At 57.2% G+C, this 24,493-nt stretch overlaps 1 protein-coding gene across 3 annotated transcripts; it reads right to left on the bottom strand.

The window, feature by feature from the left end:
• Window positions 1-5,167: 5,167 nt before the first annotated feature.
• On the bottom strand, window positions 5,168-23,805 carry PDGFB (platelet derived growth factor subunit B). 3 transcript variants are annotated; one of them, XM_032346236.1, is made up of 7 exons: window positions 23,699-23,805; window positions 15,920-16,016; window positions 13,534-13,626; window positions 12,146-12,351; window positions 10,669-10,813; window positions 6,620-6,773; window positions 5,168-6,253 (listed from the first exon to the last, which is right to left on the bottom strand). In XM_032346236.1, exons 1-6 carry the CDS (start codon window positions 23,759-23,761, stop codon window positions 6,646-6,648), a joined length of 732 nt encoding a protein of 243 aa, XP_032202127.1. In that variant the 5' UTR covers window positions 23,762-23,805; the 3' UTR covers window positions 5,168-6,253; window positions 6,620-6,645. The 3 variants fall into 3 exon arrangements, with proteins under 3 accessions (XP_032202127.1, XP_032202128.1, XP_032202129.1); XM_032346237.1 differs by having other exon boundaries at window positions 5,168-6,110; XM_032346238.1 differs by having other exon boundaries at window positions 6,620-6,770.
• Window positions 23,806-24,493: the final 688 nt, after the last annotated feature.

Raw genomic sequence — 24,493 nt, 5'->3', positions numbered from 1 at the left:
CTCAGGGTCCCGACTCCTCATTTCTCAGGTGGAAACCAAGGCCCTGGGAGGTACAGACTCTGCGGCAGCAATGACTGCCAGGGGCGGCGTGAGGGTGGGGGGCACATCCTTCTAAAAGTAGCAGGACCCAGCGGCCATCCCAATGGGCTGCCCGGCGGGGACTCCTGGGCCTAATGGATCACAAGTTCCCCAGGACAAGAATGGATCAGTGACCCCCAAGGACGTGTGGCTTTTATAACCAGAGAGACCTGGATCTGGTAAGTAGGAGCCTGACTTGAGCCCCTCCCCCCAGCACCCATCCCACCCAGACAGATACATGCGAACCCCTCCTCCGCCCCCAGACTGAGTCTGTCCGCTCATCTCCCTCACACTACCCCACAGGGACTATGGCCATTTACAGGAGAACCCGGCTCCTGGGAGCAGGGGGAGCGGGCTTCAGCCTCACTGAGTCCTTGTTTCCTCATCTGTAACATGAGGACAATAACATCTGCCTGAAAGGATTGTCGGGTTAATTGAGCGGAATAACGGGACAGTGGCTGGAATATAAACTCACACTGCCTGCAGCTGAATTTTAATCCCTCTGTGATTTCGTGTTCATTCTTTCGTTTGTTTCCATCTTCACGCCACTGCACTATCATCAGCCCTGTGCCGGGCACTGTTCAAAACTTACAACCCCTACCAGAGACTGAGGGAAAAGCATGTGGCCAGGGCAGGGCTTGGCCTCGGAGTCTCTAACCTAGGCAATAGCTCAGCAAGTTCGCACCGTAGGAGGTAGCAATGCTGGGATGGGGACCTAGTTGTGTTCTCTCCACTGTAGCACCAGGATCCTCAGAAGTTAATAAAATGAGGTGGTAAATACAGAGCTTAAGACAAGGTGAAAGTGATCAAGAAAGAAGGAGGGGTATGGTTCAAAGAGTGGGTGGATGGATGGACGGATGGTAGATGGATGAATGGATGGATGGACAGTGGGTGAATGGATGGATGGATGGACAGATGAATGGATGGATGGATGGATGATGGACAGGTGAATGAATGGATGGATGGATGGACAGAAGAATGGATGGATGGATGGATGGATGGATGGACAGATGAATGGATGGATGGATGGATGGACAGATGAATGGATGGACAGGTGGCTGAGTAGATGGATGGGCAGACAGATGAATGAATGGATGGGTGGATGGACAGATGAATGAATGGATGAATGGATGGACAGATGAATGGATGGACAGGTGGCTGGCTGAGTGGTGGATGGGCAGACAGATGAATGAATGGATGGATGGATGGACAGATGAATGAATGGATGGATGGATGGACAGAAGAATGGATGGACAGGTGGCTGAGTAGATGGATGGGCAGACAGATGAATGAATGGATGGGTGGATGGACAGATGAATGAATGGATGGATGGATGGACAGATGAATGGATGGACAGGTGGCTGAGTGGTGGGTGGGCAGACAGATGAATGAATGGATGGATGGATGGACAGATGAATGGATGGATGGATGGATGGACAGATGAATGGATGGACAGGTGGCTGAGTAGATGGATGGGCAGACAGATGAATGAATGGATGGGTGGATGGACAGATGAATGAATGGATGGATGGATGGACAGATGAATGGATGGACAGATGGCTGAGTGGATGGATGGGCAGACAGATGAATGAATGGATGGATGGATGGACAGATGAATGAATGGATGGATGGATAGACAGATGAATGGATGGACAGATGGCTGAGTGGATGGATGGGCAGACAGATGAATGAATGGATGGGTGGATGGACAGATGAATGAATGGATGGGTGGATGGACAGATGAATGGCTGGTGAGTGAGTGGATGAGGGGAATGCATGGAAGGCGGGTAGGTAGATGAATGGATGGGTGGGTGAGTGGATGGATGCATGACAGAGAAACATAGAGCCAGAGAGAGATAATGACTAGATAGACTTAGAGGATGGATTTGACACGACCTCTAGCCCTCGAGGATCTTCCAGTCAAGAAAGAGGCAGTGCTAAGCATGGACCTAACTGGGAGATGGAAACATGCACAGTTAGTGATGCTGTCAGAGTCTGCCATTTTCCAGCCACAACAGAGTGTGTGCTGCAGGTCGGCCAGGCAAGCTGTGACTTGGGGTGGACACACTCGATCACCCCAGTAACAGACCTTTTTGTTCATTTGTTCAACAGGCATTCACTGAGCCTCTAGTCCCAGCCAGTATCCTCGGCTCTGGGCATAGAGCAGTGCTCAAAATAGCTCCATGTGGAGATTCCAGCATGTGTGGGGCGGACAACGATGACGTACGCGAAGAGTGAGCCCGATGAGGGTAAACACCATGAAGATAAACAAAACAGGGCAAGAAAGGGGGGCTCTGGAGGCCAGGGCAATTCCGTTGGAAAGGCTGACCTAGGAGGCCTGAGGGAAGGGAGTGGGGTCCAGATCTGGAAGGAGCAGTGACTGTCCCAGGATCCCAATAACTTACGCGGCTGAGTCAGACTAGAAGCGAAGTGATGCACAGGTGTTGGGGTTCTGGGGTTCCTGATCTGATACTACAGAATTCGGGAAACACACCAGACCTGGTGTCAAGCAGAGGAGAGCGCTCTTGGAATCCAGCCACGAGCTCAATCCCCTGAACCCCTTTGCTATCATGTTACTGTTCGTTTTTCCCTCTGGTCCTTGAAACAGGCCTGTATTTTCACAGATATTTTACTTTATACGCTGTCAATGTTCACTCGTCCGTTGCTTTCTGGAGGCAATAAATGCTAAGCTTCTAAAGAGGGTTCTGGCTCTGCTCTAGCTGAGGGAGGAGAGCTGCTGCCTGGGACACAGAAGGCTCCTCGGGAAAAATGAGATCCGGGCAGGCCTCAAATAGAGGAAAAGCCTTCATACGTGAGGCCAAATGCCCAGGCCAGCCTGGTGGCCACATCCTCTCTTTCCCAGAAAGAAGGGGGGTATTTAACAGGATTAGGTTCAGTTACAAAGGACAGAAAACCCAAGATACGAATAGCTCAGACAGAAATTTCTTCCTTTCTTATGTAAAAACTCCTGGGGCGCCTGGCTGGCTCAGTTGGTAGAGCATGAGACTTGATCTCAAGGTCATGAGTTCCATGAGTTCCAAGGCCCATGTTGAGCATAGAACTTACTTGGGAAAAAAGGGGGGTTACAAGCAAAGAATAAGAACTCCTAAGCTAGGCCATCAGGTGGCAGGGACCCAGCCCCTTCTATCTTGTTCCCCCAATCTCAGTATTTGGCTTTAACCTCATGGCTCAAGATGGCTGCTTGAGTACCAGATATCGTGTATCACAGCCAACAGGACAGAGGAAGGGATAAAAAAGGGAATGTCTTCTCCCCAGCAGAGGGGTTTCCAGAAGAATGCCATTCTAGGTTAGCAGTTCTAAGACCCAGAGTGGGCCCACCAGGCCCCTGGAAAGCCCCCAGTGTTGGTACTGCTGCTGTCTGAGATAGCATAACGGAGGGAAGAGAAGCAGGCAGTCCTGCCTGTCTCCAGGGATGCTCCTGCAGTCATCCTTGGAACAATATAGCAGTTGGCCGCTTCCAAGAAACCACACGCGTTGGGCCCTCCAATGGCCCCCTAACTTCCACCTCCTACTGGAGTTGTCCCCCATCCCCCCAGCCAGAGTTTTCTCTGGTGCCCTGGGAACCCAGAACCTTGAGGGCTTGGAGGAAAGGGAGGATCCTACAGAGTTGGGCAGGCAGGCTAAATTTCCAGCTAACTCCCTTTGACCTGTGCCTCCCACCACCATCACCACCACCACAGATGGACTCCAATTCCTCAAGTGTGGGACTAGGAGTCCCAGAAGAATTTAAACTAGATTACCATAAAAGCCCTTACTAGGGACAGACACAAGGTAGGGGCTCAAGGTGAGCGAATGAGTGAAGGAAAAAATGAATGAGTCAATCAATTAACCCATCACTCAATCATGGTGTCATTTAGTCTAAGCTCAGCCAAGTTGTCACCCAGCTTCCATTTACATACTTCCAGTGATGGGGAGATCACTACTTCCAGGGGCAAATGGTTTTAGTTTTAGACTTATGACCAGTCAGATTCAGGACCCAAAACACACTTAGAGGACCCAAATCTCTGCAGGCAAGGGAAAGTACAGAATCTCACAGCCGGACCTTAAAGGCCACAAGCCTCTTGGTCATCTTCTAGTGTTTCAGAGGAAGCTCTGACCAGAGAGGGGCTGGGACTCACCCAAGGCCACACAGCAGGGTAAGGACTGAGCCAAGATCGGACCCCAGATCCACCTTTCAGTTGTGTCCCTTCTGAATTTCACAGCCCCTCCAGGACCTCCTCCAGCTTTTCCCACATGGGGTACACCCTTCCCCACAGCCAGCCCCGCCCTATGAGGCCAAGGATCTGGTGCGCTTACAGAGAGCCTCGTGCTGGCAGAAACCGTCTCTTGTCACTGCCAGCAACAGGCACAGTGCTGAGACCTGTGGTCGGGGATCAGGAGCTGCTGCAGGACCAAAATCTACAGGCCAGGCTGTTTGGCTCTTCCCCACCCCCGGGACAGCGGGCCCACGTGTGTACATGCCCACGTGTGAGCGTGCGCACGAGCGTGGGCTTGCGCTTCCCAGAGCCAGAGGAACACGTGACAGGCTGTCAGTAAATCCTGCCAGTTTGGGAATGGTGATTGTCGCACACGATGCCAACAGACAGAACTCCGGTGGATTCACTTGATTTTCTTTTGTGGTTATTTTTTTTTACAACTTTAAATACGGAATATAAATAAATTTACATTTAAAAAATAAAAGGAAAGCCCCCAAAAAATATAATCACCAACTTTACAAACTGAAGGAAGCAGAGTTTGGAGGAGGGGGGAGTACGGAGGAAAGTGCAGTCGAAGGTGGGAGGGAGGTGGGAGTTCAGACCCCACTCCAGGGAGCCCTGGGGATCTTTTCTCCCCAACTCCCAGCCCATGAGCTGGTTTCCTGGAAGGAGCCACCAGTAGTGGAAATCAAAAGAATCTAATACGGGGGGAGTGTGCAGGGGGAGAGAAGGGCTGCCCCTTCCCTTGGAGACTTTCTCTTGGGTTTTTCACACCTGCCCGGAAGGGGAACTGCTTGAGCTGAGGACTCAGGAAAACGGAGACCAGATGGACAACAGTGTTGCCTCCCCACCCAATGTGGGCTTGCTCTTGTCCAGCCACTCCGAGCCATTGGCCAGGTCAGGGCACAGCCAGTTCATGTGGAGCCTTTGTCAGTTAGGAAAAGGATCCCTTTCTCCAGACGCTTTTATCTCTTTCTGCCAGAAGACGGTCCTAATAAATACAAAAACTGTCCACGTTCTACAGTGTGAACCATGATCCCTGCAGGCAGTGCCCTTGTGCAGTGCACACCCTGCACGAACCTACATGGCAGTCTTGGCTGGGCTTGGATATGACAGGCAGGCCCCCTGCTGCCCTGACCCCTGGCCTTCTGCCAGAAGCATGGGGTCCAAGAGACCCTTGGTGGAGCAGACTGATGGCCAGGACAAGAGGAAGATACAGGGTGGAGGTAGAGATAAAACAGAGAAAGTGAAGGTTGGGGGAGTGGAAGGAGGCAGTGAATGCCCAGGTCACCATCCGTGTCAGCTCCAGAGCAAACTTCGTTTCTAACCCATCTGAGGGGGCACCTGGCCGCCTGGTGCTCGGGTCACGCCCACCCAGAGGAGTCCACACCGTCAAAGATCTCAGGTGTGGAAAACAAAGCCACGGTAAGCAGAGGCGACCAGGGAGAAGTGACTGGGCCTGGGCGCCGTGGGAGGGCTTTTCTCCAGTTCGCGCTCCCCCGTGTGGTCTCAGCCACAGGAGTACGAGGTACCCTGGCCTGCCTGGGGGGTTCGCTTCAGAGCTGGCCGGGGTCCTGGGACCAGGTAGGCCACCCACATCTAGAGGGTCTTTGGACCTTGTGCAGGGCTTCGGGCCAGTCCACAGCACACAGGTGTGACCCGGGCGGGGAGCCGGGGAACAGCGGGCCGCTGGTCTCTCTTCTGCTTCTCTCCCAGGTGGTCGGGCTTGGCGGAGGAAGACATCCGCGGAGCTCAGGTCCTCCGTTTCCTTCTCGAGCTGCTGGGCAAGGCGCTGGAGGCCAATGAGTGGACCCGCTGGTGGGTGGACGGACGCGCGGAAGGGGGGGAAGCACCATTGGCCGTCCGAATCAGGCATCGAGACAGACGGACGAGGGGAACAATATTATCACTCCAAGGACCCCATGGGGGCGATACAGCAAATACCATATTAAATAACCCTGTGGGCCAAGCAGAGGGACACGGGGGGGTCAGAGACAGCCTAAGGGTTCCATCCCACGCTCACACGCCTCTCTTGCTGGAGATGGGGAGCTGATTTCCAGCAACACTCAGGGCTGGGGGAGTTGAGGCTTAGACTTCTCATTCTCATAGGGCAGCTGGGACACATCTGGGCTGGGGTCCCCAAAGCCCCTCACCCAACTTCCTATGGGAAAATTCAGTTGAAAATGGGCGGAGGGGATCCAGGCTGAGAGCTGGGATTTTGTGTGGGGGAAATACCTCTCCCTGTCCCTTTCCACAGCCCAAGCCTCAGGCCAAGGAGAAAAAATGCCAGGGGTCCGGGGCTCAGTTTCCCCACCAGGCCTCACCTGCCCACACTCTCCTGCAGATGCCCCTAGGCTCCGAGGGTCTCCTTCAGTGCCTTCTTGTCATGCGTGTGCTTGAACTTCCGGTGCTTCCCCTTGGGGGGCCGGCGGACTCGCACTGTCCGAATGGTCACCCGAGTTTGGGATGTCTTGGCTGCTTGAGAGAAAGAAAGGTCTTGTCAGCAGGCAGACAGCCTCTGGAGAGTGTCTATCGCTCTCAACTGACACCTGCCACAGACCTCTCCAGATCTTCTGGGCTGAAAGAAGGGGCAGCAGCCTGAGGCCAGCCCTCCTTGGGTTCAAATCCCAACTCCGCTGCTTACCAATTATTGAACCAGTCTGCGCCTCAGTTTCCCCACCTGTGATATGGGGATAGTAAGACCACCCCCTCACAGGACTGGTAAAATGAATAAATGGCAGTTCATTGGCAAACACAGAAGGGAGTAGATTGCTATGGCTTCAAGTTCTTTGTCCTTATCCCACTGACCTTCCTAATTTCTATGCCCCTTGAGCCTGGCGTGGACTTGGATCTATTAACGAATAGAAGCAGGCAGAGTGCTGCTGTGCTGGTTCTGGGCAAAAACCTTAGGAAAGCTCGTTGGCAGCTCCTAGAGCGCCTGGATGGTTGAGTTGAGGCTCAGTTGGTTGAGGCTCAGATTTCAGCTCAGGTTATGATCTTGGGGTCCTGAGATCGAGCCCTGCGTGAGGCTCTGTGCTCAGCGGGGCGTCTGCTTGACAGTCTCTCTACCTCTTCCTCTGCCCCTCTCCCTGATGACATGCTCCTTCTCTCTCTCTAAAGTAAATAAATACATCTTTTTTTTTTTTTTTTTTTTTTAAAGAAGACTTGGCAGCTCCCCTCTTCTTGCCTTGGGGAGCCCTGCGCCACTGCCTAAGAAGTCTGGCTACTCTGCTGGGGAAGGCACGTGGGAAGGAGACGCCATGGACTACAGGGAGAAGGACATGGGCCCAGCTGCCCCGCTAGGATCGCAGGAGACACCAGTGGAACCGCTGGGCAGAGCCCAGTCAACCCAGCATCAGGGAGAGATGATAACGTAGTGGTTGTGTTAAGCCACTAAGATCAGACTAAGGAGTCTGATCAGCAAAAGGGGGCTGCTCTTACTCACTTCTTTCTCATTCCCTCGCTGGACTCCTGTTGAGGTTTCCTCCCACCAGCCTCCCAGCCCCTTCCAGTCCTGTGATGGGGGAGCCGCTGGGCATCGGGCCAGAACCACACACTCCCACCGTGGAGCTGGGCCTCCTCATCCCTGTGCCTGTCCTCACCTGGCCCTCACCACTCCAAGAAGAGGGTTGGTGGGGGTGGACCAGGGCTCTGGCTGTGGGCCATACCACCTGCGCTTGAATCTGAGCTCTCCCAGGTATTAGTGGCGTGCTTTGGGACAAGTCACATAAACTCCCTGTGCCTCGATTTCTGTATCTTTAAAACTGAGCGGGCAGCAGCGCTGGTCCTCGGGTTAGGTGATAACATGCGGAAATCGCCAGAAAGCCTTGGGTGGCCCTTCCCGTGCACCTGGCAATGTTCTAAACTCATTTATCCTCACAGCAGGTACAAGTATCTACATTTAACAGATAGGGAAACTGAGGCAGGGGCACTGGGATTTTAACTTAGGAGTCGGCCTCTGGAGCCCGTACTTTCAACCACTGGCCTGTAAATCACAGCACTCATGAGCCTCAGGCAAGGTAAGCACTTACATCTCTTCCTCCTGACCCCCCAATGTCAACACCCTGCTACAAAAGCTTTTTCTGCCAATCTCAAGGCCCATCTCTTCCTGGGAGCCTTTCCCAGCACCCCCAGCTCTTCGGGGCCAAAGCCGGCTTCCCATCTTCCAGACACAAGCTCCCATGAGGCAGCCCATCTCTGCCATCAGGCAGTATAAGGATGCAGACAGGTCTCAGATCTCCCTTGGAGGAGGGACACCTACAAGGGCCATTAAAGGGCCTGGAGTTTGGGCTCCAGAGATGGGAGTCATCAGCAGGACCCAGAGCTGGGCAAGTTCTGACCAGGCTCAAGGTCGTCATGCAGCTCATGAGTGACAGAGTCAAGTCTCGAGCCCAGGAGGTCTGACACAGGCATCACACGGGCAACAGTACCAAGCCAAAGCCAGGCTGGGGCTGAAATGCTGAAACTGACACGGCAAGACTTTACGTAATCTACATATCGATCAGCTGAACATGCCTTCCAAAATCTGGCTTGAAAAATCACATGAAGCCCGGGCACACGAAAGAACACCATCCTAAACACAGAGGAGAATATGATCTTTCCTGACTAAATGATTCCATGTTCATTCTTATTATTCCATGCTATTCGCTACCCCATGTGCTCTGTGTTAACTGTATTAATTACTGTATTAATTATATGTATTATTATAACTATATTAAATAGCTGTATTAATTAACTGTAAATTTACAACCGGTCAGTTTGGAGCTGCCAAATTATCAACCCTCCCAGGGCATCCGGGCCTCAGCTTGGCTCTCAGATCAGGACAAAGAGGCTAAGAGGTAGGCCTGCCTTCAGAAGACTTCTAAGGTGTTCTTTCCTCTACCAATAGAAAGTAACTGAAAATCAATAGGTGATTTTTTTTTAATGTTCATCTAAGCATACTAATTTGATAAGTCTTGATCCTTGGGGTTCTTGGCTGGCTCAGTCAGTAGAACATGAGACTCTTGATCTCAGGGTTGTGAGTTCAAGCCCCTTGTTGGATATGGAGATTACTTAAAAATAAAATCTTAAAATAATAATTCTTGATCCTTATTGCAAACATTCGAGGGAGAAAAGGCAGCAGGACAGCCTAAAGAATGCAGAACTAGACAGTACAAGATCTAGGCTCTGGGCTAGACTTCACCACTATGCAACCTTCATTAAGTCCCTTAACCTCTCTGGGCTCTAGGAGCCCCATCAAGAACACTAAGCAACTGACTTGTAGGGTCATTTCTGTGGACCGTTCTAGCTCTAACAATATTAAATTCTTTAAAAAAAAAAAAGAAAATGACAAGGCAGGTAAGAACTGGTGACTGCTGTCAGTGTGAGGGAAGGGCCAAGAATAGAACTTCAGGATCCCTAGACTCCCGCTGCACCCCTGCCTGGGACTGGCTGTGTGACATTGGGCAAGACCCTAGCCTCTCTGAGCCTCAGGCACCTCCTCTGTAAAATGTGAACCAGGCCATTGGATCAGATCATTTTTGGGGTCCCTTGAGTCAAACTATGCTCCTGAAATTGTGAATTCATGAAGTGTAAAGAGTAGAACAGAACTCCATTTCCAATTAACCATCTAGTGTTTGAATTCACATCACTGCTGCACAGTTGCCCAGTCTCTACCTACACATCTTCAATGACAGGAAACTCACTACTGCACAAGGCATACAATTCCATCTTGGCCCCCTGACTGATCAAGAGCTTTTGGTACATAGAGTGAATCTCTCTCCAGTGGCTTTTCCCCACTGGTCCTAATCCCCTCTGAAAGCCACAGGAAATGAGTTTGATTTCTCGTCCCCAGGACAGGTTGTCAAATATCTGAAGATGATGTCCGTGGAGTCTTCTCTTGCCCCATAATTTCATGTACTCATTCAACAAAGTAAGGGGCTATGGTAGCAAGACAGGGATGGGAGCCACTCTGGACTAGGTAGTCAGGGCAGACCTCTAGGAGGAGGTGACTTCTGAGTTGAGACCCAAATGAACACAAGTAGGCTTTTGAAGAGTTGAGAGAAATGAATTTCAGATGGAAGGTGACATGTGCAAAGGCGCTGTGGCAGAAATGTATCTGGCCACTCAAGGAGGTCAGGCTGGTGAGGGGGAGTGGGTGGGCAGCAAGGCTGGTAGGCCAATCAGGGGCTAACATCTTTGTGTAAAGCCTTGCAGGCAGGAGAGGAATCTGGATTGTTCTCAGTGAGATAGAAAGTTCCAAATGAATGTAACCAGGGGCATGCCTGATCCAATTTCCACCACCACCACCACCACCCCCGCCTCGGCAGCTGCCACAAGAAAAGGGAGCTGCCCGGCTGAGCAATTCAGAGGCAGACCTTGGACCAGCGGTTACCTCGCTGCTCTTGGGTACTCCCCGGGCTTCTGGTCACGGGTCGAGTAGCCACCACTGTCTCACACTTGCATGCCAGGTGGTCCTCCAGGGTCACCGTGGCCTTCTTAAAGGTTGGCTTCTTCCGTACAATCTCGATTTTTCTCACCTGGAAGACAGAACCATCCAAGTGCCTCTGTAAGACCACACAGGCAGGGGCTGAGGGAGCCTGCCTGCCTGCTCCTCCCCCACCCCACTGTCCCCCTACAGGGATCTTTCCTCGAAAGCCAGGAGTAGAGAGGCACTGGCCCAAACAATAGCAGGACCTTGCCCTCTGCCCTTCTCGTAGCTTTTCCATCAAAACAAGCCCTCCCGACCTGGCCTCCAGCTTGGCCCCATCCCCCTTGGAGCTCCCAGAGAGGGAGAAAGGCATTTCCGGGTTGAGTCTAGGGCTTGTGGTGTCCTCATTCCCAGAGCGCCAGCCAAGGTCAGGGACTATGGCAGAGGCGGGAGATGGTTGTCTGGAAGGAAGTAGGGGGAGGCTTTATCCAGGAGGGAGGCGGGAAGGGGGAGGTCAGCTGTCAGGTGTCCGTCCATGGAGCTGGAAACACTGCGGACAGGAGATACCCTGACAGTGGGTGGTGTGGTAGCCGGTGACACTTGTGATCTCGGGCACAGGGCCCAGGCCTGCGATGGATGGTGGGCATGGGGAAAAGCCACAGCTGACCTCAGGGAGGGGAGCGAGATGAAGCAGGTGGAGCAGGTGGCGAGAGCAGGGCTCATCAGCCGGTGCTGAGCCCTAGGTGTGCCCAGCAGCTCTGCCCCTCCTGAGTTGCTGTGTAGGCGAGGCTGACCCAAGGGGCACAAAAACCTTTCCACATGAATCAGAAGACAGCTGAATCTTCTCTGGCCGGGCCCTGCCCAGCATGAGACCCGGAGCTCCCCAGAGCAGCCTCTATTCTAGAATTTGCCTTGAGTCAGACTGCATACCCTATCTCTCCAGAAAGGAGGCAGGATTCCGCATTCTGACCCTTTGCTAGGGACTGCTCCAGCATTTGCTGTGTCTGTTGCCTGGAGGGACTCTGTACCCTCCTTGTTAAAGACAGAGCAAGGAACCCAAACCAGTTTGGAGGAAAACCCGAGCAGCCCAGAACATTCTGAGTATCCAGTAAATGTTTATAGAAAGGTGTCTTCAAGGGACATTTTAGGGTTTGATCCCGGTAAAAGAGGAGGCTGCACCCTTCACTTAATGTTCCACACCCAGCCCTGCCTGGGGGTCTGTATGCGGCTTTAGCGTACAGCGGCCTGGGTGGTCTTGAGGACTCACAGGTGGCCTCGCACCTGCCCAGAGAGCCCTAAATGGACAGAGCCCAGTATCCTGCCAGGAACGCCTCTCCACCCCTGCGGCAGCCGGGCCAGCTAGTCCGGGAGGGGAGCGGGGCGGGGCCCGAGGGAAGCCCCGCCCACAGCTCACAGCCGGGGCGGTGGCGCGCCTGCGCACCTGGACGGGCCGCAGCTGCACCTGGGTGGGGAGGCACTGCACGTTGCGGTTGTTGCAGCAGCCGGAGCAGCGCTGCACCTCCACGCACGGCGGCCACACCAGGAAGTTAGCGTTCGTGCGGTCTATGAGGCGCCGCGAGATCTCGAACACCTCCGTGCGCGTCTTGCACTCGGCGATCATGGCCGGCTCGGCGACTGTCGGGGAACCTGAAGGGAGAGGGGACCTCCATCAGGAGGGTGGGCCGGCCCGGAGCCCCCACCAGGCCCGATCCAGCAGGGCAGCTCGGGCACTGCTCTCCCCGACAAACGGCCGGCCAAGTCCCGCTTCCTTCCACCCCCTGGGTAGAGAGAAGCGTGGGGCGGGGGGGGCGTCTGCGCGTCCTGGTTGTTATCAGCTGTGGGACCGGACAGGTAGGTTGCCGATGTGCCCTGAGCCTCAGTTTCTCCATGAGACCTACCCCCAAGAACCGCTGTAAGGATCCAGTAAGATCACTGAGAAGGCTGGTCTGTCGTAAATGTCAGTTTCCTTCCACCTGCCCTCAGGTTCATTTGCGATTTCACACATTTCTGGGCTCCCCTGACCCCTGGCTCCTACTGGCTTATTATTTTGTAAACAATACAATGTTACCTACTCTTACATCCTTGCTTCTTTCAAAGACTGTTTCCTCGTCAATGGCCTGGGGGCTAACAGCGCCTATACCCTGCACTTACAGATCTGAGTAATGGGAGCGTCCCACAGCAAGCCTGCTGTCCATACTGGGGCTCTGCCCTCGTTCTCCTGGAGAGACACTGAGGTTCGACTAGCTGCCCAAATTCATAGACGTCCCCCTAGCCACTGTCTACAGTGTTTGGGGGAACTAGAAGTGGGCAGAGAGGAGGAGGGACTTAGAGCAGGCTCTGGCCTTCCCTGGGAGGCCTCCATGGGACCCAAGCAGGTACCAAGCTTTGCTTGCCATCCCAGGCTGCAGCCCTAAGCCACGGAAGAGACACACACCCCACCAGGATGGCACTGGGTTCAAGTGAGAAGAGCTTCTGGGATCCCAGCCCTGCCCCTGCTAGCTGTGTGACTTGGGCCATGAGGGCTTCACCCTCTCTGGGCCCCACTTTCCAACTGTATAAAATGGGGCCAACAATCTCTATCTCTAGGGTTGGAGTAACGCACAAATGAGTTTAAAAGCACTATATTTAGGAAACTGTGTCGGGGGATGGGGCGTGATGACTCAACTCCTCAATATAGTGTTTTGAAGGACAGTTCTACTCTCTTGAGTTAGACTCAGTCCTCAGTGTGGGACGAATGGGACGGCCTGGAGCTGGGGGCGGGCGGCCGCCCCAGGTCTCCTACTCTGGCTCCCGCCCTGGGGCCATCATCATTCTCATTTGCAGCCTCACCTAGGCTCCTTCTCCCTCGGGATAAGCTCTCCTCCAGCTCGCCACCAGAATGGGACTGGGTCAAATTCAGGTCCAACTCGGCCCCGTCTTCATCTGTAAGAGAAGGCACAGTCAGATGCACTCGGTTAGCCATTGGCTGCTCCGATTGCGGGGTGGAGGCTCCCATGGAGGATCTGGGGCAGGCAGGAAGGCGGCCTCTCTCCCTCACTGGCGCCCCACTCCAAAGAACAGACTCTCCTTGCAGGTCCCTATAAAATGGAGGGTCCTCGCTCTGACAAGGGGCCCTCCAGGCAACCCCAGGGTGGTATTGGGGCTCAGGGGGTAGCGGGGCCTGGACTGCATCCTGGGGCGGCTCTCAGCCCCACTCTGGGCTCTTCAGCCACATATTTGGACAGAACCCATGTCAAAGGAGTTAAAAATAACCCTTCCCTTTTGCTACTGTAAGCGAACCCTCCTTAGCCTCCAGGGCAGGGCAAAGACCCAGAGCTCGGAAGGCCAGTTTCCAGTGCCCCTCCGCCCAGCGTTCCCATAGGAAGTGCTGAATGGAGAAATTCCCAGAATCCCCGGGGGGACCAGCATGCCCTGGACACAGCCCCTCTGGAGCCCCGGACAATGGCCCAGCTGAGCTGGAGAGAGGGAGGAGGGACAGGAGTGGGGGTGGGGGCTGAAAGCAGAGAGGGGTGGGGAGCCAGCCTGCTGGGATGGGGGCGCCCATACCCCGAGCCCTTCCAGGCCTGGGTCTTGCTCCAGCTCCCGGAGTGTCACGGTGTTTGCCTCTCCCCTCTAATCTTTGACCCGGTACCTGCCCTAAACCGTCCGTTGCACCCTCAGGTCACAGACTACAGCTCCCTTCTCCAGCCCGGGAGGCCCTCCTCTTGGTGTCATCCTTGGTGCTCCTTGGAGCCATCCCTCTCTCTAGAGGCAGCGGACACCACTGTGGGAGGTGAGGGCCAGACCGGAAGACTTTGAGTTTGACACTGAATCCTGGAGAGACCCTTCCAGCTCTCTGATGGCTGAAGAGGGAGCAAATAGACCGAGGGATGTTGGGGACAGACTCCCGCCCCCTCCACGCAGCCCTCCCGCAGCTCTTGCTGTCTCCCCTTCCCGCTGGCCCTGCCAAGGACAAAGCTCCTTCTCTTCTGTGTGGGCTCCCAGGGGTCCTGTCTGGAGGAGGACGGTCCCCACAACGGGTGCCTTTCCGTCCAGCCTACTGCTCCCGCGTCAGCGTGTCCGTCTGTCCCTCTCACTCCCCTCCTTTCTCCCCGTCATCTCTGGAATGTCTCTGGTGGAGAGGAGATGGGGGAAAAGATGTGCTTTGTGGAAAGGTTAAGTTGATTAGGAAAAAATAGCCACATGGTTGCCTCCAAACAGGCCCGCTATTGAAAACCTCTGTCTCCAAACCCGACCCCCAGCCGGGGTGTGTAGGGGCTGTCCGAGGGTGGGGGCCAAGGGCCTTGGAAAGAAACTGCAGAAAGGCTAAATTTGGAAGTTGCCCCATTGTGTTGGCCAGGGCTGGCCAGTCGGGCATGGGGTGGGGGGTGTGGGAGACGTAGGGTGGGGGGCCTAGTGAACAATAGGGGGGCCCAGCTGGGGCCCCCTCCCGCCTGCCTCGCCAGCCCCCGGCACAGGCGGGTTTGAAAGGGCCCGGGAATGCTTTTGAGAGGGAGCCAGGGGCCCAACGGGGAGAGGAAACAAAGACAGGAAATGCTGTCCCCCGTAGATAGGAGTCTGGGCAAGGATTACAAAGTGACAAAGAGACAAAACCCTAGAGGGAAGGGGAGCTGGGGGTGCGGGGGTGGGGGGGGGCTGCTGACCAGGGCTCCAGGGAACAGGCCAGAGGTTAGAATAGAATGGAATTTGCTCTGAAGACAGCGTTTATAAATACATTCCCGACCCAGCCCGCCAGCCCTGCCACGTGTGTGCCACCAAGCACGTGCCCATTCGCTGAATGCACTCTTAGGCTAGGGCATGACTGCCTGCTGGTCTGGGCCAGGTGTCCCCGGGAGACCTTACAGACCGGGCGCTTGGCCAGAGGGGCCAGGATATGGCTCCCTCGCCACCACCCTCCCTGGCTGAGTCCACACCTGGATACACTTTCAGCCTATGCCCTGGGCACCTTCTCCCTGCCCCGCCTCCTCCCGGCACCCCACCCCATGCACCAAGCCAGAGCCACGTGTGGGTACTTCTGCCACGCCCCACGTCCCAGGTACCAACCCGTCCACCTACTCAGCCCTGCCCTGGGCAGGTGTGGTCGAGCCCTTCTGGGGCTGCCACAGGCCTCTAGTTCTCTGAAAGTCAAGAAAGTGAGGCTACCCCTTGCTGGCCCCTCCCAGCTCCCCCAAGGACTTGGTGGAGGCCCAGAGCCCTGAATGAGGGTTCAATTTACCTACGGAGGCTCCGTGCAGCAGGCGCTGGAGGTCATCAAAGGAGCGGATCGAGTGGTCACTCAGCATCTCGTAGAGCTCCTCGGGAATGGGGTCCCCCTGCCAGGCAGACACCGTGAGGTTAAGTGAGCGGGAGTCGAGGCCTTTCCAGCCACGGTCCTCTTCCTGCTGCACACGCACACCATCCCACGGAAAAGCCCCACAGGGCCTCTCGGCAATGGGCAAATGGACAGCCGGGCAGGGGGCAGATTCCATGGCAACCAGAAGCACAAAGTTCTCAAGCCTCTAAGACCCAAATCAGAGGCCCATCTCCCATCCCAAATGAAGCTGCGGCTTGTTCCGAATGAGACCGGCTGGTGGACCCCCGTCTCCCGATCGCATCACAGGCTCCTGGAGACTCCAACACCGTCTTTCTGCTTTTCCTCCCTACCTGACAGCCAATGACAGCCAGCATCTGTCATAGGAGATCTAATTGTCCCCATTTTACAGATGAGAAAACAGAATCCTCTAGCCAATTATCGGCAGAAGCTACACTCAAATCCAAGGCTCTCTGATGGCAGAACCTGTGCCCCTAGCCTCCTGGGTACATGAGGGGGTTCCTAAGTGCTTGTGGAGCAGGACAGGCTCAGGGGGCCCCAGGTACTGACAGATTTATTTAGTCTCTTGCTCAAAAGAGAAGAGAAGGGAATCCTTGGATGCAGACACGAAACCTGAAAGCTTACCCATGCCCCATGCCCAACCAAACCCTATTTTTAGAGCCCCTCTGGCCTGTTACCAAAAACACTTGAAACTTAATAAGTGCTTTAACAGGCCCCACTCGGAGCCGGGCTTCCTCCAGGGAAACCGCAGGCCTCACAATGACATGAGAGTGGCCCGATAGGAAGGTCACGGCCACATCCCTCATGGTCCGGGGAGACCTAAGGGGCTGATGTCAGAGGTCTTGAGGAGGGTGGCCCAATCTGGGCACCCAGCGCCTCGGGGCAAAGGAAACGAGTGAGACCCTGCTTCATGTCCGAACTCACAGCCGTGCAAACACACACACACATGTGCCCACACAGATGCAGGATGGCGCGGTCCTGGGGAGGGAGCCCTGGAGGGGGCGCCGGCAGACTTGACTTACTTAACTCTGCTTCAGTTTCTCTGGGTGAGGAGGCGGGAGCTCCAGTTCTAGTGAGTTCATGGAACACTCCAAAGGGCCGGAGTTCTGACTGGTTTTGCAGGGGCTGAGTCTCTGCCTGATGGAGGGGGTGGTGGGCAAGGAGGTCATCTGCCCCAGAGCCAGCCCCGGGGTTCTCCCCAAAAGCTGTTTGGAGCTTGGGCATAGATCGGTTTCTGGCTCCCCCAAAGGTCCGTTTCCTCAATGGTTATCATGGCATCTGGGAACACCTCCTCCAGGGGTTCTAACCCGCCCAATCAACCCTGGCCACCTAGGTCGGCCTTAAAGCTGGGGTGGAGTGTGGGTATGTCCACTTTTAAAACAAATTCCTTGAAAGCCCTGAGCTCAGTTTTATTTGTTTGTTTGTTTTTTCATTTGAACACAGAGCTTGTGATCCTGCCTGGTGTCTAGACCTGCTGGCAGGTTCAAGGCAGGAAGGCTGGGGCCCGAGCAGTAAGCTTGTAAGTAAGCAGCAAGCGCCCTCCCCCCACCCCACCGCCAACCCCAGCAGCTGGGAACTTCCCTTCAGGGTCCAAGTCTATGAAGCTGGGGAGTCAGGGGCTGTGGGCACAAGAGGGCAGGGACACCAGCTCAGCTGCCCCTCGCTTTCCTCCCCCATGCCTCTGGTGTCCCCAAATGTGGGCACAGGGCCCTACCCACAGACAGGAAAGCAGGCGGCTGGTCCCCAGTTAAATCCAAGGCAGGCTACTTCCCCTGAGGGTTTTGCCAAGCCCAGAACTGGTAGTCCAGGGAACTAAATTCTACCCTTGTACTTACTAACCACCCCACAACCTCGGGGGGCTCACTGCCCCCTCTTTGGTCCTGGCCCTCATCTGTGCATCGGGGATCACAGACATTTGATTCCATTCTAATTCTGCCTGTGGTGGCAGGAGAGGCAGCAGAGGAAAGCCAAGGGTGACGGTGCCCAGCCCTGGCCCCCAGGCTATCTGTGTGTTAATGATCCAATTCACCACCCCCAGGAGAGGGACCAGAGGCCCAGTACCAAATGGCATAGGGCACTCATGCCAAGACCTCCTTGCCCATTGGAGAGCTTGCTGCAGCTGCCAGCCGGGGCAGAGGAGGCAGACCCCCAGACAGGATGAGCAGATGCCCCAGACCCAGCCTGAGATCCAAGAGATGATGTTACCCTCCCAAGCTGAGTGGCGAAGAGCCCAGGACAGCCTGGGAATGTGGGAGAAGTACACAGTAGGTGCTCAAGACATACTCATAAAATGCATGAAGGACTCTGCACTTCTCCCTGGGGTTCTCTCCTGTGTGGTCCTCCTACCTCCTCTACCAGGAAGACCTCCTGGGTTCTCCCCCCCCCCAACCCTCCAAACAAACTGCCTCCTCTTCTAAGCAGAGAGGCCTTCCCTGCACGTGTTTCTAGTAACTTGGCCCCTGGCTGCCCAGACTCAGTAAGAGCCATCCGGATTCGATAATGAGACCATAGCTAACTTTTATTAAGTGCAGATTATGAGCCAGGCACTGAGCTAAATGCTGTACTGTCAGTCCTAAGCAGCTGGCTCTCTATTTTTGTCCCCATCTTCCAGGTGAGGAAGCTAGAGGCTTAGAGAAGGGAGGAAAGGGTTCCAGGTCTATGCCACGAGGAGCAGAGTCGTGCCCCTCCCTCCTCCAGCCCACCATGGAGCTTTCTGGTATCAGGTGTCCCAGAGCAGGGGCTAGTCTGCAGGGGACACGGGCCATAGCTGAGGAGGTCACTACCAGAGCATAGCTGGGGTGGTCACAACCATCTAGTAGGTGGCAGCCAGTGGTCCTAATGGGCACAGGACAGTCTTCCACCATAAAGAATTAGCTTCCCAAGATGTCCAAAGGGCAGATGTTGAAAAACTCCAGAAAAGCAGCAACTTAAGCTGCCAAGGAAACCTGGCCTCTTAGATTAAGCCTTTGAACAACCTTAGCCTCTTCATCTTTTAAATGGGGCGAAGAACACCTGACCTGGGAGGTATAACTGCACCTAGCAGAGCAGCGGGCAAGTAACGGGTGCTTAATGAGCTGTCACTGGCCAATTCAGTCCTGCAGCGGCTCCTTCCTCGAGGACAGCAGCAAGCAGGACAGCAGCAAGCAGCACACACGCCCAGGGCCAGCAGGCAGGGCATTTTTGAGGAAGACAGTTGGTGGGTGGAGAGCCGCCTGCCCTGGAGAGCCTGTGGCTTTGCATTAGCCCCCCTCCCCCCCCACCCTGTGCTGGGCCCCAGGAAACGGCGCCCTAGCCCCCACTGGCACTGCCCAGGGCCTCGTGGGCTGGCGTGTCCCTTCCGGGGCTGGGGGCGGGTGAGGGATGGGGGAAATTCAGCCTGTGCTCGGCTCCAGGATGCAGCCCCCTGGGGGAGACTCGCCTGGGCACCTGCTGGGGGTCAGAGGCTCTTCTTGGTGTGGGAGGGTAAGCAGCCCGGGCCCGGGTTTCCTGGGCATACGTTCTAGAACCCTCCTTAGGTGGGCAGGGCAAAGAGCATGGCATCCAGATGAGGCTGCCCCAGATCTCAGGCCTGGGGTTCCTGACAGGGCAAGGGCGCGGTGAGAAGGCAGCTGGGGCACAGCCAGCGGTGGGAGCCAAGGCAAACAGCCTCCTCCCCAGCCCGCCCCACCCCCGACACCAGCTGCAGAAGGTAGGGAGGGCATGAGCTACTAGCGTGAGGCCAGGTGAATTACCTGCTCCCAGCTAGGCTGGCAGATCAAAGGGGCGTGCACCCCACCCTCCCCCAGGGCCCCAGCTGCACACACAGATACGCACTCCCCAGCCCCTGCTCCGCGGAGGGAGATGACAGGCTCAGCCCAAGCAGCCAGGGGCGGTGGCTGTGGCTGGCGGAGAGAGAAGCCGGCAAGGCCTCCAAGCGCCCGCCCGCCTGCCTGACAGTCTCGGGCCTGATTTAGATTCAAATGCCAAAGCCAAGCCCTTTGAAGAAGCCTTCTCTGGGCAGACCACAGAAGCCATTCAGAACCAGACTTTCCCACCTAGTATTTCCCTTCCCTGTGGCTCCTGGGACCCTCCCGCCCCTCCTGAATGTTAGCCCAGCCCCACACTGGGCTGTCCACCTCTCCCTGGAGCAGAAAAACTCTTAGTGCTGGAAAAGGGGTCAGTGTGGCAGTTACCACTGGGGCAGACCATCTCAGTCACTGCCCCCCCGCCCCCCGCCGGGGGTCCTACCCTCCACCCCAGGCTGGCCCAGCTCCCAGCACCGGGGCAGGGCGGAGCAGGAATCTGCATTTTCGAGAGGCCAGGGAATTCCACTGCACCTGGGTAACTCTGAGCCAATCCAACCTTCACATTTTGGGGAGTGGGAGAAACTGAGACCCAGCGCAAGACACACAGAATCTGTGCAGTCCGATTTCCCTTCTGTTTCTTCCTCTGTCCTGTCCGGATCTTGACAGTCCAAGCCCCAAGACATGGAACCGAAAGACAAGCTTGTCTCTCAAGATGGGGGGAAGGGCTCAAATGAGAAAGTCGGCCTGAGGGCAGAGCAGGCTGCATTGCCCTGGGGCTGACTGAGGACTAAGTTAGGCCATGTTTATAAAGCACTTAGCAAGCGCTAGACAGACGTCTGGTCTGGTCCTTCCTCGACACCCACCCCTCCCCACATCGACTATCCTTTCCCCAAATATTTACAGATTATCCACCTTGGACCAGGCACTGTTCCAAGAATGGGAGACGTGGTGACCAAGATAAACTCTCTGGAGGAATATAGACCAGTGAGGGAAGACGGACAATAAATAAACCAGAAAATGGAACAGCTGTCCTAGATGAGGCATGGGAGGAGGAGGAGACTGAAAGGGACCCAGGACGCCCATGGCAAACACCTCTTTACCACTATCACTGAATCAACCCCTCCTCCTCACACACACACACACACGTATAGGCACCCAGTTTAGGTCTTGCCCCAGAGCCTCAAAATTCTGTTCAGTCCTAAACTTGCAGACATTTCTAGGGCTGGGAGAAAGAACCCAGCAAGCTGGTCCCGCACCACTTTAAGGCCATTAGCAAGCCACTCCTTCCCGGCAGAAGGGTGCTGAGGCGGGAGGCATCACATGACAATGGGAGTTAACCTCCCCGAAGCCAGCTCAGCTGATGGAGATAGGACCTCCTAGGCCTCTGCAGACCCTCTGCCAGGCCCCCCATCAGAGCTCCCACCACTCCTGTGCACCTGCTCGGGCCTCTACCTGAGGCTCCTGCCAGGGACCAGACCAGCCCCAAGGCCATCTCCACAGCAAGCTCTCCTGTGGTCTCCCCTCCCCGACTGGCCCCCATGTTGATGGGTTTCCCCTTTATGTCTCCTCCCCCAGAGCCCCGCCAAGGCTTAGCTCGAAAGTGCTGCTTTCGGAAATTGTGGCTTCCGGAGGGCCTTGTGTTCCAGGCCTTGTGCTCCAGGCCACTGTGATTACAGTGGGGAGCAAGGCACCAGCTTCGGTGTCACAGCGTTTCCCCAAACATATCCATGGAGTTGGGGGAGGAAGCTGGAAATGAGGAGGGCAGGCCTGCGAAAAAGACTCATCCAGCTGTCATCCAGCCTCTGGCTGGGATCCGCAAAGGAGACAGAACAGCCAGGGGGAGCCCCTTCAGCGGAGAGGGTCCTCCAGTCTTGGAGACTCAAAGAAGGGCCTATAGGAAGGGAGACTGCTCTGGACATCACAGCGCCCCCAGTCGCATCACTACTTTCTGCCTCCCGGGTAGTTGGAAAAAAGCAGTCACGGAGTGGTAATGCTGGAGCGGCGGCAAACTGACCTGAGCCAGCAAAAAACAGTGGGTGCTACGGAGCCAGGACCTGATGGGAGGGTCCCGGTTTCCCCTCTCTCCTAGGGCCCAGCAAGGAGATGTGGTCCCCACAGAGACGACGAGGTTTCAGGGCCCACGGTGAGCCCACCTGTTGCGCGGGGGTGGACTCCTGGTGCCGGGTGTATAGGAGCCGTGCGTGCCCGGGTGCGTGCGTGGGTGTGCGCGCACGTGTGTTCAGGTCGCGTGTTCGGGGGCCAGGCGTACGTGTGTGTGCGGCGCGCGCGCGTGTGCCCCGCGTGTGCACGGGCGTGGCGGCGGCGGGCGCGCGACCCGGCCGCGGTAGTGCGTGCCCGTCGCTCTGCGCGCCCGCCCGCCGGAGCGCAGCATCGCCTCTGGCCAAGAGTGTGCGTGCGTGGGGTGAGTGAGCGAGTCCGGGGGCCGGGCGGGGTGGGCTGCGGAGAGCAGCGGCGGGGGCGCCGGCGTTCCCAGGACGCCCTGGCACCGGCCCCAGCCCCCAGGCCCCGCGGCAAGGCGAGGCGGCAGCTGGGGCCGGCCGGCGCCCCCCTCCCCAACAGCTGGCCGCGGCCCGGGGGGCTGCAGAGAGGAGAGGAGGGGGCGTCGGGAGGCGCCTGCAGGCTGCTGGGCCGAGCCCTGCGGCCTCCCTCCCGGTGCGGACCGCGGGGGGTTGGCCGCGGAAGGGCGGGGCCCCAGGGCGGGCGGCCGGCGGCCCTCGAGGAGCCCCGAGAACAAAAGGAGACGGCGACGGCTCCGCCGTGGTCAAAACAACCTGCGCTGGCGGCGGCCCAAGGTCTGGCCGCTGCCTCGGAGCCCTTCACCTTAACCCCTTCGCCGCCGCCGCCGCCGCCTTCCTGCGCCTCGCTGGACGTCAGGAGGGGCCGGCCCTCCTCGGGAGCCGGCGAAGTGCCGGCTCCCAGCCGCCGCGGAGCGGAGGCGGGACGGGACCCAGGCTCGCCGCGCTCCCGGCTGCCCTCTCCTCCCCCCAACCTCGCGCTTCCTCCCTGCCCCGCCCCCTTTCCCACCTGGATTCCGGGTGGACTTGCCAACTCACTGCTACGTGAGGCTGGGAGGGGTGGGGGTACTGATCCGACCTGATCGCTCCCGCAGACGCTTTTACACCCCACCTGCCTTGCAGCTACGCTTTTCCTGGCGCGCTCCGCACCCCGCAAGCGGGGGAGAGAGGCGCTCCCTCTTGCAGGGCGCGGGCGCAGGTATGGCGGAGCCTGGGGCACACACCGCCCCGAGGGCTGGATTCTTTAAAAGCCTCTACTCCTCCCCAGTTCCCGAGTGCCCAAGACCTCTCTCTGGGCAACCCCCGCACCCAAGACACAAGCTGCTGCAGGACTGCGCTCTAGGGCTGAACATGCCCTGCGCTGGCCCGAGGGCGCCCGTCCCGACCGGGAGCCAGAGCCTGGGAGGGGAGGCAAATCCCGGCGGAAGGCTGGCGTAGCTGCCGCCGGTGCGCGAGCTCACACCTCCCATGCAAGCCGGCTCCTGGACAGAACGAAGCTGCAACCAAAGTGGGCTTGGGAGAACGCGCCGCCTTCTGCACCCCGGGCGCCACCCCCACCCTCTCTCCCTTCGGGTTCCTGAGGGGTGGGTGACAGGGCCACACACACATCCTACCCCGACGCTGAAAGGGCCGGGGATCTGGGATCGCGCCCTCGGAAAGAAAGCTGCCCCTGCCCCCTCCCCTTAGAGCCTGGCACCTCCCGGACCTCGCGTCCCAGCCCTCGGAGGTCACCTCGCGCCCGGCGCTAGGCCCGTGGGCTGCAAAGGTCCGAAGTTCACTGCAGGGAGGGGAGAGAACGACTAAGGGGCGAGGGTGGGGGTAATGAATGAAGCGAACCAGCCCTGGCAGCCGTCGCAACTCACCTCGGCGCTGACCAGACGCAGGTAGCAGCAGAGAGACAGGAAGAGCGCCCAGCAGCGATTCATGCCGACTCCGGGCCCGGCCCCGCGGGGCCCCGGACGAGTGGACCGAGCGCGCCGCCCCCGCGGCCAGGGTTGGGGGCGGGGGCTGGGGAGGGAGGTGGGCTCGGCTCGGGTCTGCGGCGATCAGGCGCTCAGGCCGCTGCAGCCGCCGCCGCGGCTCACCCGCATGGCCCCCGGGCGCCGCCGCCCCCGGCCCCGGCTCCGTCGTTGAGGGGCTGGGGAGGGCCTGGGCGCGGGACCAGGGTCCGAGGCCGCTACCTGGGCGGATCCCGAGCCCGAGTGAGCATCCACGGCCAGGGGTCTGCGTCGCCAACCAGCCGAGGCGTCTAGCCGTGTGGGGGCGCCCAGGGGACTCCAACCTCCAAGAGGAAAAAGAACACGGCAGTCGATGGCTCGTCTTCACTCGCCGACTATAGGCGTTTTCCTCTGCCCGCCGGCTTAGCTTTTTTGCAACATTTTCTGGAAAGGCCCCCGAAGTCGAAAAGTGCAGAGTTGGGCACCTCACGGCCAAAGTCTCCCCCAAAAAACTTTTTCCAAAGTTGGCTTTGCAGCGGCGGCCCGAGTACCCGGGCAGGGAGAGGTGCAAACTCCCGCCCGGGCCGGGTTGGGGGGGGCCGGAGCGTGTGCGCCTTGGCGCGGGGCCCGCGCGGCGGGCACGGCTGCTCCGCGCTCGCGGCGTGCCCGCTGCGCGCAGTGCCGGGCGCGGCAGACAGGTGGACGCGGCTCGGGTCCGTC

The sequence above is a fragment of the Mustela erminea genome, chromosome 6 (assembly GCF_009829155.1).
Source record: "Mustela erminea isolate mMusErm1 chromosome 6, mMusErm1.Pri, whole genome shotgun sequence".
Lineage (NCBI taxonomy): Eukaryota > Metazoa > Chordata > Mammalia > Carnivora > Mustelidae > Mustela > Mustela erminea.
Note: the sequence above shows the minus strand (reverse complement) of the source record. Positions and strands in the feature narration are given on the sequence as shown.

Bases quoted from the DNA above. Each gene is read 5' to 3' on its own strand.
- PDGFB (XM_032346236.1), bottom strand. From the start codon at position 23,761: ATGAATCGCTGCTGGGCGCTCTTCCTGTCTCTCTGCTGCTACCTGCGT. The intron at 16,017-23,698 runs GTGAGTTGCGAC...TCTGCCTGGCAG, and splicing joins TGCGTCTGGTCAGCGCCGAG to GGGGACCCCATTCCCGAGGA. The intron at 12,352-13,533 runs GTGAGGCTGCAA...CTCTCCCTTCAG, and splicing joins CCGAGGGAGAAGGAGCCTAG to GTTCCCCGACAGTCGCCGAG.